The sequence below is a fragment of the Perna viridis genome, chromosome 15 (genome assembly GCF_037379345.1).
Source record: "Perna viridis isolate PV_CMFRI_1.1 ecotype Kerala chromosome 15, ASM3737934v1, whole genome shotgun sequence".
Classification (NCBI taxonomy): domain Eukaryota; kingdom Metazoa; phylum Mollusca; class Bivalvia; order Mytilida; family Mytilidae; genus Perna; species Perna viridis.
The window spans coordinates 24,115,993-24,127,625 of record NC_142459.1 but is presented as its reverse complement, the minus strand read 5'-3'; the positions used below and the strand labels follow the sequence as shown (position 1 = coordinate 24,127,625).

The window sequence follows — 11,633 nt, the reverse complement described above, 5'->3', positions numbered from 1 at the left end:
GCATGTATTATGTTAGATACTTTTTTGTTGTTGTTATTATTTGTTCTCCATGTCTGGTCTATCTCACTGGATTACATTCTTTTGATTTCCACTAGAATCTTGATTACTTTGATTACTCCTTCAGATACTATAAAGTTATCTCCCACTTGCAGGAAAGTTATAAGTAGCTGTCTTTGTAAAAAATCATGCAAAATCTGAAAAATGTGATACACCCTAAAAAAAGGCTACATTTTTTTATTTTTGTAATTAAGTTGTTTTATGGGTCTATACTATGAAATATGTAGTTATTCATTCCAATCTGCCTGCTCTTAGAAGATAATCAACATTGAAAATCCAGTAGATTCTATTGTATTTGAGCGTCAATTACAGAGTTATCTCCCTTAATTTTGAAATCTACAGTGCATTCTATACAATTTTTATCTCCTAAGAGCACGTGTTATATGAAAAACCACATGTTAATTTCTGTTTACTAGACATTTCAAACAAAATATCAAAAATAAAAATATGTAGGCTTTTTATCCATAAATCACATTTTGCATGATCCTTAGCTGGAGTGCTACATACAAAACAACGAAAGTAACTTGTTTTCTCAATGTTGTTCCTATACTATTACTTCAAACAACTGTAATTCACTGTTAGACGGATTTTTATCAAATTATCAAATAAAAATTAACTAGAAGACTTGATCTATTGATATCTAGAGGACTTTTTTATATTTAGACATGTTAGAGGAAAATAACATTTAACAATGAAAGTAAAAGAATGTGTCGTGATGACAAAACCTTTGATGGTATGTTTATGTCAAGTAAACTGAGATAGTAGCGCATGTAGCGCTAAGTAGCTATGTAGTGTTTCAGATATGAAACATACATGGACCTTGTTTGTTTGTTTGTTGGGGTTTAACGCCCGAGCAGAAATATTTCAGCTATATTCAGGCGATGAACATGAAGTACATGGACCTGAATCGCTAACCATACGAACCATGCCTATATTCAAAGTCCGCAAATGTATCATGCTTTGTTACCATGTTTGACAAAACATTTGCATTAATTGATGAATTTTGTATGTTCAACTAAGTACCTTAGGCACTGTGAAATTTTAGAAATGCCTTCAAAGTGTTAGGTAGTAGAACCTTTGGAAAAAAAATGGGCAGGGGTTCCTCTATGCCTTACTATTTCAAATAGATCTGAGGGGGCAATAGCCCAGAATGCATTTGCTGAAAAAAAGTAAAATGACACCCAGCCATGGCTATACCACACTTTCATCATCATGCAACTCAGGAGATCATTATTCGAAGCGGACGATATCTTAGCAACTTCAAAACATTGTAACGTTCGTGTGACATTTTTACATCGTTAAGTAACTAGTTATTTTAAAGTATCCAAGCTATAATAAATCAAATATTTAAACTTGAAGTCTACTGCTGTCCATTGCTCCAGTCGGGCAGTAAATCAGTGTGTGTAGGTCGGATAGGTATTTCCCTTTGCTTAAAATTTACAAAAAAACTTAGAACTCTAACAAATACGCTTTTGGAACAGGGTTATGTTGCTACAAGATTGAAGTCATCACTACAGAAGTTTTATGGTCGTCATCATGAACTCGTGGATCGTTATGGTGTATCCATCAGCACCATGAAAACTGATTTATTCAACGGGTCATAGTTTTCCTTTCCTCGTTTGTCTACACCGGACTTTACTTCTCATGAGCAACTCGGCGGGTGTTTCTAGAAAAGCAGAGGACGCTTACCCTACCGGTGCACCTGGTCCATGCTCCCATTTTTTAGTGGAGTTCGAGTTGCTCATTTACTTTTGTTACTTTGTATGCATGATTTTAGTTCCTTTATGTTCTTTGTTGTGAATGTCTGTTTTCCATGTCTGGTCTTTGCCCCTGAATTACATTCTTTTGATTACCGCTATAACCTTGGTTCCCTTGATTACTCTTTCAAACTATATTAAAATTCAGTGTTATAACCTAATGTATTTCTATTCAAACAAAATATACAGCATATAATGGTGTTTATATACAGCGTATATAAATCATAATATATAATAAGCTGTCATGAAAAAATAGGTAATCAGAAGGAAAACCTCAGAATGTCAATTTGTTAACAATGGGTTTTCAACTGGGAAGAACAATTACAAGATAGACACAAAGAAATAACACACTTTATATAAAGCTGTAAGTCAATATCGACTGTGAAGGGTCATTCTGAAAATGTTGTTATTATGATGACATCGACAAAGACTGACGTCATATGGAGGGCACAGAGGCATGGAGTAAAACTAAAACAGGCAATCCTTGACCAATACTACCTAATGATTATTCATAAAAATCCCACAATTCGTGAATTCTCGTTTACTCACCATAGTTAAATTCATAAAAAATATGCTTATATACAAAAAAACATGTTTATATACGAAAAAAACTTAAGTGAAGGGAAACAATACGTCACACACACACACACACAACAAAACATTAAGCACTATCAATTTGAGTTCCAACAACAAAAAAAGAAAGGAATGACATCGGTGCACCGGAAGAGTAAGCATACATTGTTTTGCAAGCCGTACCCACCATTGCAAGTAATTATTTTCTGGTCGGGTGGTTGTCTCTTTGAAATATGCACCGATATGAAAAATACTGGGGCTTCAATGAATGCCGAGCAAACCCTTACACCATATTGATTTTATTTTTATATGACATTTTGTCTCTCTTATATTCAGGGTTTGTGTCAACCTTTTTATTCTGTTCACTACCTTGTGTATGCACATATTTTATGTGTTTATGTTTAGGCCATGCCTTTTTAATTTGAATCATCCCATTACCGATGCTTTGGTGTATTTCTGTTGATATTTGTCTAGTTTATATATACGATATATATGTGTATCAATTTGTATGTTTGTTTTTCTGTGTGAATTTCATGAGATACAAATTATATTGACAAATGTTCAAAAAGATAAAAAATTATTTTCACCAGAGTGAACTGCCATTGAATAAAATGACATGTGAAACTGTGAGATACGAAAGGTACATACAATTACTAAGTAACCAAACAATCATATCTGCAAGTGTTATCTCCTCACATAGAATGATACATTAATTATGATTACCTTTCTTAAATAAGATGAATTGAGTAATCAGATATTGATTTAATTCTATTTCAAACGTTTGTAATACCATAGTGGAACATTGGCACCTTCAGAGAGTGTGTAGTATCCATTAGCATGCACTTCCCAACAGACAGATTCCCCTTGTTTCTCCCCATGATAAGGCAATGTTTGTGGATACTGTGTGACATGCGCATAGTAGTTCTTGTCAGGTATATCCCAGTAGTACACCTTTCCGTACGTTTTCAATAAAATCTGAAACGGCGGGTACATTTTTGTAGTATTGGGACAATACAATATATTAACTAGAAAAACATAGGAACAAAATAATTACAAATAATTCAAGTAGTTGCTAAAATATCATTGCTTATCCAATCACCGCGAAAAATGTGAAAATCTATTATCAATTCTGTCAGATTTATGTTTTACTTGACTAGAGTAATCAAGGGAATTAATGTTATAGCGGTAATCAAGAGAATGTTATCCAGGGACAAAGCCCAGACATACACAAAAAAGAACATAAAGTAACTAAAATTATACATACAAAGTAACAGAAGCAAATAAGCAACTTGGATTCCACTAAAAACTGGCAGCATGAACCAGGTGCAGCGGTAGAGTAAGCGTCCTCTGCTTTTCAAGAAACACCCGCGAATTCGCTCATTCAAGTCCGGGGTAGACGAAAGTTGAAAGGAAAACTATAACATGTTGAACAAATCAGTTTTCAAAGCGAAAATGAATTCACCGTTACGATCCAAGAGTTCATGATGACGACCATAAAACTTCTGTAGTGATGACTTCAATCTTGTAGCCACATAACTCTGTCACAGAAGCCTATTTGTTAAAATTATAGCCCAATACAAAAAGTCTGCATAGTAAGGCAAGCTTTGCAATAACGGATGAGTTGTTATATGAATACCTCATACGCAGGTGTTGCCACAGATGAATGGAAATTTGACAATTCTGAATGAAAAGCCATCACGTTTGTCGTACATTTTACCCTTACAGTCGATTTCGTAGCGTAGGTCAAGATATGAGGCTGACTTCACAATGTCTGTAGTATCCTTTATCTCATGTTCTCTGGGGTAGATGCGATGTATCAAATCTCCAAAATTAGGATTGTTTAAATATGATACGTCATCTATACAGGGGAAACTTACAGCAATGGATTTATCCAAACGATGATTTCTCTTTTGTATTAGATCAGTTGTAAAGTCAGCCTCATTAGAGTGAAAGACTATGTAACGGATAAGTGTTCGCTAATTTTGTTGTTACCCCAATAACCATGACAATGCCATTTACCTCAGTAAAAGAGGGTTGTATGAATAAACATATATTTTTTATTTAATCTTCATATCTTGTGTTAATGAATTTTGATAAGATAAAAGCACCTCGTCACTTTAGAATTGTTCATTTAGGTGTCAGTCTTTGAAAGAATCAGGCAGTAGAAAACATTGCACTATACGTAAAATATTACTTTACTTTTATTACCGTTAGCATCAATGAAAAAAAAAGAGAAAAATTCCATATTTATTTATGTAAATTGTGTCTTAATTTCACTGAAATACATTGAAAATAAACATTATAACACTATTAGCAACATCATTTTTAAAAAATAAGCAATAATGAAGCTACTTTAATGTATTGGACAAAAATGTATATTGATAAGGATATTGAGGAGTAACCAAGGGAACCAAGGTTATAGCGGTAATCAAAAAAATGCAATCCAAGGACAAAGACCAGACATGGAAAACAGACATACACAACAAAGAACACAAAGTAACTAAAATCATACATTCAAAGTAACAAAAACAAATGAGCAACTCGGATTCCACTATAGTCAATGCTAGTAAATCTAATTACCCGATTTTGGAAAACTCAATAGAAGAGTAGGAACAGTAACCGTATAATCCTGTTATAGATACAGTATCTGACAACTTTGTGACTATTTTGCAACATTATGGTAACAAGGTACAGTATATTTTTTGTGACAACTTTGTGACTATTTTGCCACATTATGGTAACCAGCGTGTCTAAACTAAGAACTGAACTTACCTCTGTTCCGCTGGGTGATATATCTCCACCAACTGGACTGTAATCCGGAGTGATAGCAAGCTTCACACCCTCATTTACATACACGTGATGGTTTGCACCCCAAGCACTTTTTGGTAGTCGAACGAACTTTGGATGATGTCCTCCATGTACCTTTGAAACCACGTAAACTTCTCCGTTTGGATCAACCATCACGGTTTCACAATCATGCTGGTCCCAACTGCAACAAATAAAAATTATGTGATGATAAATATTTTCTCTTATCTATTTGTGTTAAGTTATTTTCAACCCAAACATACTCTACAGTTTCATTAAATAGCATGTGTTTATGTATTACCAATTACCAATTCCCGTGCTTGTTTATGGTGACCCGCAAAATTCAAACAAAAACAGGCATTATAAGGACTTTATCTACATTGGAAAAGGAAACTGAAACAATTTTAGGGATAAAACTGATGCATATATAACATTTATTCCGTCGACCAAAAGAAAAAAAAAATACTGCATTTGCAAGTGCTAGTCCATATGTTAAATTATTCAAGACATTATTATCTTTAAACAGCAATATGTGAAGCAACATGTTTCTTCCACAAGACACAAGGTAATATTTACATGTAATGTATTTTTGAACAAGGAACCAGTTATTGAAGAATGGATTATGGGAAATGTATTTTTGAACAAGGAACCAGTTATTGAAGAATGGATTATGGGAAATGTATTTTTGAACAAGGAACCAGTTATTGAATGATGGATTATGGGAAATGTATTATTAATTGCAACAGCTTGATCCAAAGCTTTTTTCTGTGTGTACGTGAATTGGCGTGGTTTTATTTTGAGATTTTTCTTTTAAAGCAGAGGACGCTTACCCTGCCGGTGCACCTTGTCCATGCTTCCAGTTTTTATTGGAGTCCGAGTTGGTCATTTGCTTTTGTTACTTCGTATTTCTGATTTTAGGTTACTTTATGTTCTTTGTTGTGTATGTCTGTTTTCCATGTCTCGTCTTTGACTACCGCCATAACCTTGGTGCCTTGATTACTTTCAAAGCGCTAATTATTAATCATACTGGAAGTTGTTTCTTTCCAGTGTGGAAGATATAAACAAATACAGTGATACAAAGCATCCATTTTATCACTTTGGACTTGTAAACTGTACATTCCCATCAAGAGTGCAAACTATGCATTTTTGGATGAAAATTGCATGAGTGGCTCTCTATTCAATATAAATTTACCGTCATTTGAGAAGAAAAAACGTCTACAAGCGCACGCGTTTTGTAAGGTGCTTAAAGTTGACAATAGACAACAATACAAAAACAGTAACCCTTATATTATTTATAACGATATTTTAGGCGTTCGAATACCGACAATCGATATTGGTTCGGTACATGAATAGTTTATTTTTAGCCATTTCTTTGTTTCAGTAGTCGATGAGTTTTTCTATATCAAATGGCAGTTTTTATCGTTTGAAATTCATATTTCTAAAACAGATAATAGCAAAATTTTCCAATCGGAGAAATCATTATAATTTGTTACGTATTTAAAGTGCTTAAAAATAGATTTACCTTCTGAGCATTTTCAACAAATTACCGAAATATTTAGCCCATGCTTTAAGCTTATTCAGAAATTAAAAAAAAATGAAGATGTATCAATAAATTAGATATAGTATAAGATTCAACAGCTATTTTCGGTCGTTCATACAAGCATGAACGACCGGAAATAGCTGTTCAATCCATATAACTCTATCCGACAGTCAAAGTTACCTTCTGAGAGCCTCAGTCGGTTATATTGATACACTGTGTTTATGTTTACGCTTCAATACACACACATTCCTTTGAACACGTATGGGAGCGCGGACGAATGTTTACACATAATCGGCTGCTCAACGACAGTGAAAGCGGGATGGACGAAGTGATAGTTAACATTAAAAAATACGAGATGTAAACAATTCAACAGGAAAATAATTATTTAGGAAATATAAGGACGAAGGAAAATTACAACAAGGTGTTTTCAAGGGAATTCAGGCAGACTCAGTTATAAATTTATAAGTTTCTTTCCCCGAGCTGAAAATTATACTCTCTCTGTAAACAAACTTGACCAGTAAAATCAACGTGCATGTGATAAACTATTCTTTCGGCTATAATATGCCGTTAAGTTCGTTGCCACACTTTTGAACTACTCGGCCGCCATATTGGTTTCAAGTTGACTGGCGTTCATGCATGTATAAACGTTCTGGTGAAGTTCATGCATGTATGAACTTTCTGACAACGATGTTCTCGACCAATCAAAAAAGGGCTGTAAGCATGAAGAATCTCATGATTAGAATTATTACCAAATAATAAAAAGATATTATGAATCACAACCTTCCAGTTCATATTTTAGTACATAAAAGAAAAAAAATGGTGCAATACCTATTACTTATGATATTAGGAATACAGCAGCAGATTCCTCGAATAAGCTTACATATCTAGATTAAACGCACGCTTGTTTGGGATACTTGTGCTTTTTGTCTTTCAATACTAACAGAAATATCATTATCGTAGCAAAGTAAATCCTGATTTAGCTTGTAGGAGTGTAAAGGATATAGTACCTGAACATGAGTGTTGATTCTACATGAATATGCTGGTCGGTGTGAACATGATCAGGTTCCTGGACCCGGTAAATAGTATTAGCGTCCCTTCCTGTATTACCTCCAGTGTCAGCAATATATATACAGTTTCCAGATCCACTTGAACATGGTCCGCATGCGATGTCCTCCCAGTCCAAACTATGTGCGCCATCTATGTAGATTACGGAGAGTCGCTGACCGGATGTGGCACTGCAATGTTGGACATATATTACTTTTGATTTTTAATTTGAACGTGACTCTATATGATCTTTTTTTATATAATATTATGTTCTTTTCACCAAATTAACACCAACGTTTTATGTGATATAATGTAAAACATTTTTTGTCATCACAAGTGTCTTGGCAATCCAATCCAGTAGCTCATTGTTTTAAGGTATCAAAAAAAGATGACTCACTACATAATTCATATCGTGACCTGCACTTAGAGATCGATGGAAAGACAAAAATAAGTGACCAAAATATAACACAAAAGTAGTTGTTTTTCATCCTGTACTGTAAACTTTCTTTCACACGTGACAACATCTCTTAGACAACCGCGTATGAAGTTTTTATATCACAACCCAGACGCAATGCAAGAGTTCGCCAAAATAGCTCAGACTTCGTGTACTGTTATCGACTGCTTACATTTAGATTTCTGGTTAAGTGTTATATTACTGCAATATCATAGTCATCACAACAAAAAAATTAGGATCGTCATCATGAACTCGTGGATCGTTATGGTGTATGCATTTACATCACGATAACAAATTTCTTCAACGTGCATAGTTTTTTTCTTTTCTCATTTGTTTACCCTGATGTGACATGTTCCAAGCAACTTAAATGGCGTTTTTCTCCTGGCTGGTGTTATTTATCCATGCTTCTAATTTTTCAGTGGAGTAAGGGTTGCTCATACATATTTATCGTTTCTTTGTACGAGTTTTTGAGATTATTTTGTGTGTCTTTTTCCCTGTCTAGTTTTTTCTTTGGATTAATCTTTATGTATTTCCGTTCACATCTTGTTTCCGCTTATTACTTTTTTCAGAAACGTTTCCTACAAATCAATTTAAGTATGTGTTTATCAACGAGTTGTTTTCCTCTATTATGAGTGTTTTATAGTGCTTTCTATGTTCTTTATGTCATTCTTAACATTGCTGTATATTACAAAGCAATATACATTTAATAGAACAGGAGCTTGCGATCTGAATAGGAAGAATACGTTTTAAAACACATTTGTCTTCCATGAAAATCCTCGTAATCTTGCTGTTGTGCCAAACACGAATTTTGAAAATTGAATGGACAAACAAATGTGCTTGATTCATGTAAGGGTCATTCATTGTTTTATTTATACGATTTACAAGTCTAAAGCCATTTACCTGATAGCATATATTCTGTGAGTATCACCTGAATCGTTATGTGTGAACAAAACTCCAGGATGTTTCCTACTTGCACAAATGCCGGAAGCTTCGTGTATGTAGTGGCTTGTAACCGTGCCTGCTTGTACCGCCTGACCAAAAGTAGCTACAATACATGTATTTATAATTAAAAGCAGATTTAAAAAAAAAGATTATCAAAATTGAATACATTAAGCACAAAACCCATTATCCTTATCAACGTGAAAAAGTAATCAAGGGAACAAAGCTTCTAGCGAATATGAAAAGAGTGTATCCGTGGACAATGACCAGACATGGAAAACAGACAAACACTACAAAGAACATAAAGTAACTAAAATATTACATACAAAGTAACAAAAGTAAATGAGCAGCTCAGACCCCACTAAAATTGGAGCATAGACCAGATGCAGGGGTTGTTTGAGTGTCCTCTGCTTCTCTAGAAACACCCGACGAGTTGCTCATAAAAAAGTCAAGTCCTGGGAGGACGAAAGAAGAAAGGAAAACTATGACACGTTGAACAAATTAGTTTTCATTGTGCAGAGGAATACACCTTAACGATCAACGAGTTCATTATGACGACCATAAAACTTGGGATGACTTCAATCTTGTAGCAACATAACCATGTTCCAGAAGCCTAATTGTAAGAATTCTAGCGCGATACAAAAAGTCTGCGTAGTTACGGCAAGCTTTGGTATAACGTATGAGCTATGATATGAAAACCACATACACTGGTGTTGAAAGAATGAAAGAAAGTTGACTTTTCTGAAAGAAAACATCACGTTTGTTGTTAAATTTGGCCCATAATTTTTCTTTACCATCCATCTCTTAGTGTACATCAAGACACGAGGCCAACTTCACAGTGTCTGTAGTATCTTTTTCCCCGAGAATTTGGGAGGAGATGCGATGTATCAAATCCCCGAAACTAGGATTGTTTAGGTCATCGACATAGCGGAAACTGAGAGTAAAAGGACCCATCTAAACGATGTTCTCCCTTTCGGATAAGATAAGCTATAAAGTCCGCCTCATAAGAGTGAAGTAATAGGTCAACAAGTATAGGACACAACGTCTCATTGGAAGGGCGACCGTTTGTTGAAAAACGGGTCCACTACACTGAACAAATATGTTGTCGATCACTAATCCCAGCATTTTGGAAACATCTTCTTATGAATATTTAGAAGATGATTTGGATGATATTTACAAAGTATGAGGAATCTCTACCTAGAACTATATATTTAAATATAGGCTTTTTGAGAAACAACGATGTATAATGTTTTTAAGTCGGGATTTCAACTAAGTATTGGGATTAGAAGTACAATGTATACCGATTTAAAAATCATTAGTCTTAATGTTATTTTATTCTGATAATTATCTTGAATTGAGAGTCTGCAGAAGATCTTTGAATATTTCAAGATCCACATTGCATTGATACCACTACGGGGGTAACAAATTTGTGGTAAGACCCTCTTTAACAGCTGTGAGTAAAGAAGTTAAACGTTTTGAAAGAGGTTTGATAGTACATTTTGCAGATCCAGCTATGTAACGTTGTTTGTATGGATTCATGGTTTTCCATTTAGTCGCAGTGTAGGTCTTATCACTGCTATTATTTTTACGTCTACCCTTCGTAATAATCATTGGATTTATTGCCAAATGATTAATTAAAAATAATGCAACACTCATTGTCAACCTTCAGAGATTTTTTTGCAAAACAAGGTAACAATATTCAGTAAATCAATTTGAGGAAAGTTCAAAACTTACCACATAACACTCCGTAAGGAGTAATTAAGCTCAAATATATGACAAGAAATGTCACCATTATGTTGTTCACAATGAATCCCCTCTTATCAGTCTGTCCTAGATATCAGAATATATTGGCTTTATCTGTCGACGAAAATCCGTTCTAAATTTTAGCAGTAGAGTTCAAATCCATTTAAGAATCAGTCAAGTCCGTAGAAATAGTTGTACAGCAAGCAATGTCACTGTGTAATTTTCAAGTGCTAAAATAATATGAAAATTCAACCAAAACAATTCAAAAACAGTTTAGATTGTAGAATTACGATAACATCTTTATAAATTATGAAACGAGTAAAGCTGTAGCCAATCTTCACTTATTCTTCTGACCAGAATTTTCTGTGTCAATAGTCTTGTTTTAAAGTCATAAGTCGGAAAACCACCTAAGCCGTGGGACAAGACTCTTGCAAAATTTTGGTAGTCTGTTAAGTCATCTTACATAAATCTAAGGTCAACATCTACGTAACTTAAATTGATTTGATCCTGTTTGAAATGAATACCTGACAGGCTTCAATGAAATTGAATATGATAAAAATATATCACTGAATTCAAGACTTGTGCTCTGTTGCTAGGCTTTCCGTAATTACCTAATTAAATGATTTTTTTCATAAAAAACATACATTAGAAATTAAAAGATAAATCACCTCCTGCCTATTTCGTCAACGAATGTGTTATTTTTAGATATATAAATAGAAAG

At 34.2% G+C, this 11,633-nt stretch overlaps 1 protein-coding gene across 1 annotated transcript; it reads right to left on the bottom strand.

Annotated features, from left to right (window-relative positions):
- Positions 1–3,134: 3,134 nt before the first annotated feature.
- LOC148597549 (uncharacterized) lies at positions 3,135–11,061 on the bottom strand. The gene is made up of 5 exons (XM_088563794.1): positions 10,904–11,061; positions 9,131–9,275; positions 7,740–7,967; positions 5,160–5,376; positions 3,135–3,362 (listed from the first exon to the last, which is right to left on the bottom strand). Exons 1-5 carry the CDS (start codon positions 10,959–10,961, stop codon positions 3,156–3,158), a joined length of 855 nt encoding a protein of 284 aa, XP_088419920.1. The 5' UTR covers positions 10,962–11,061; the 3' UTR covers positions 3,135–3,155.
- Positions 11,062–11,633: the final 572 nt, after the last annotated feature.

Bases quoted from the DNA above. Each gene is read 5' to 3' on its own strand.
- LOC148597549 (XM_088563794.1), bottom strand. From the start codon at position 10,961: ATGGTGACATTTCTTGTCATATATTTGAGCTTAATTACTCCTTACGGA. The intron at 5,377-7,739 runs GTACTATATCCT...TATTTGTTGCAG, and splicing joins GAATCAACACTCATGTTCAG to TTGGGACCAGCATGATTGTG. The intron at 3,363-5,159 runs GTAAGTTCAGTT...CCGCCGTTTCAG, and splicing joins TATCACCCAGCGGAACAGAG to ATTTTATTGAAAACGTACGG.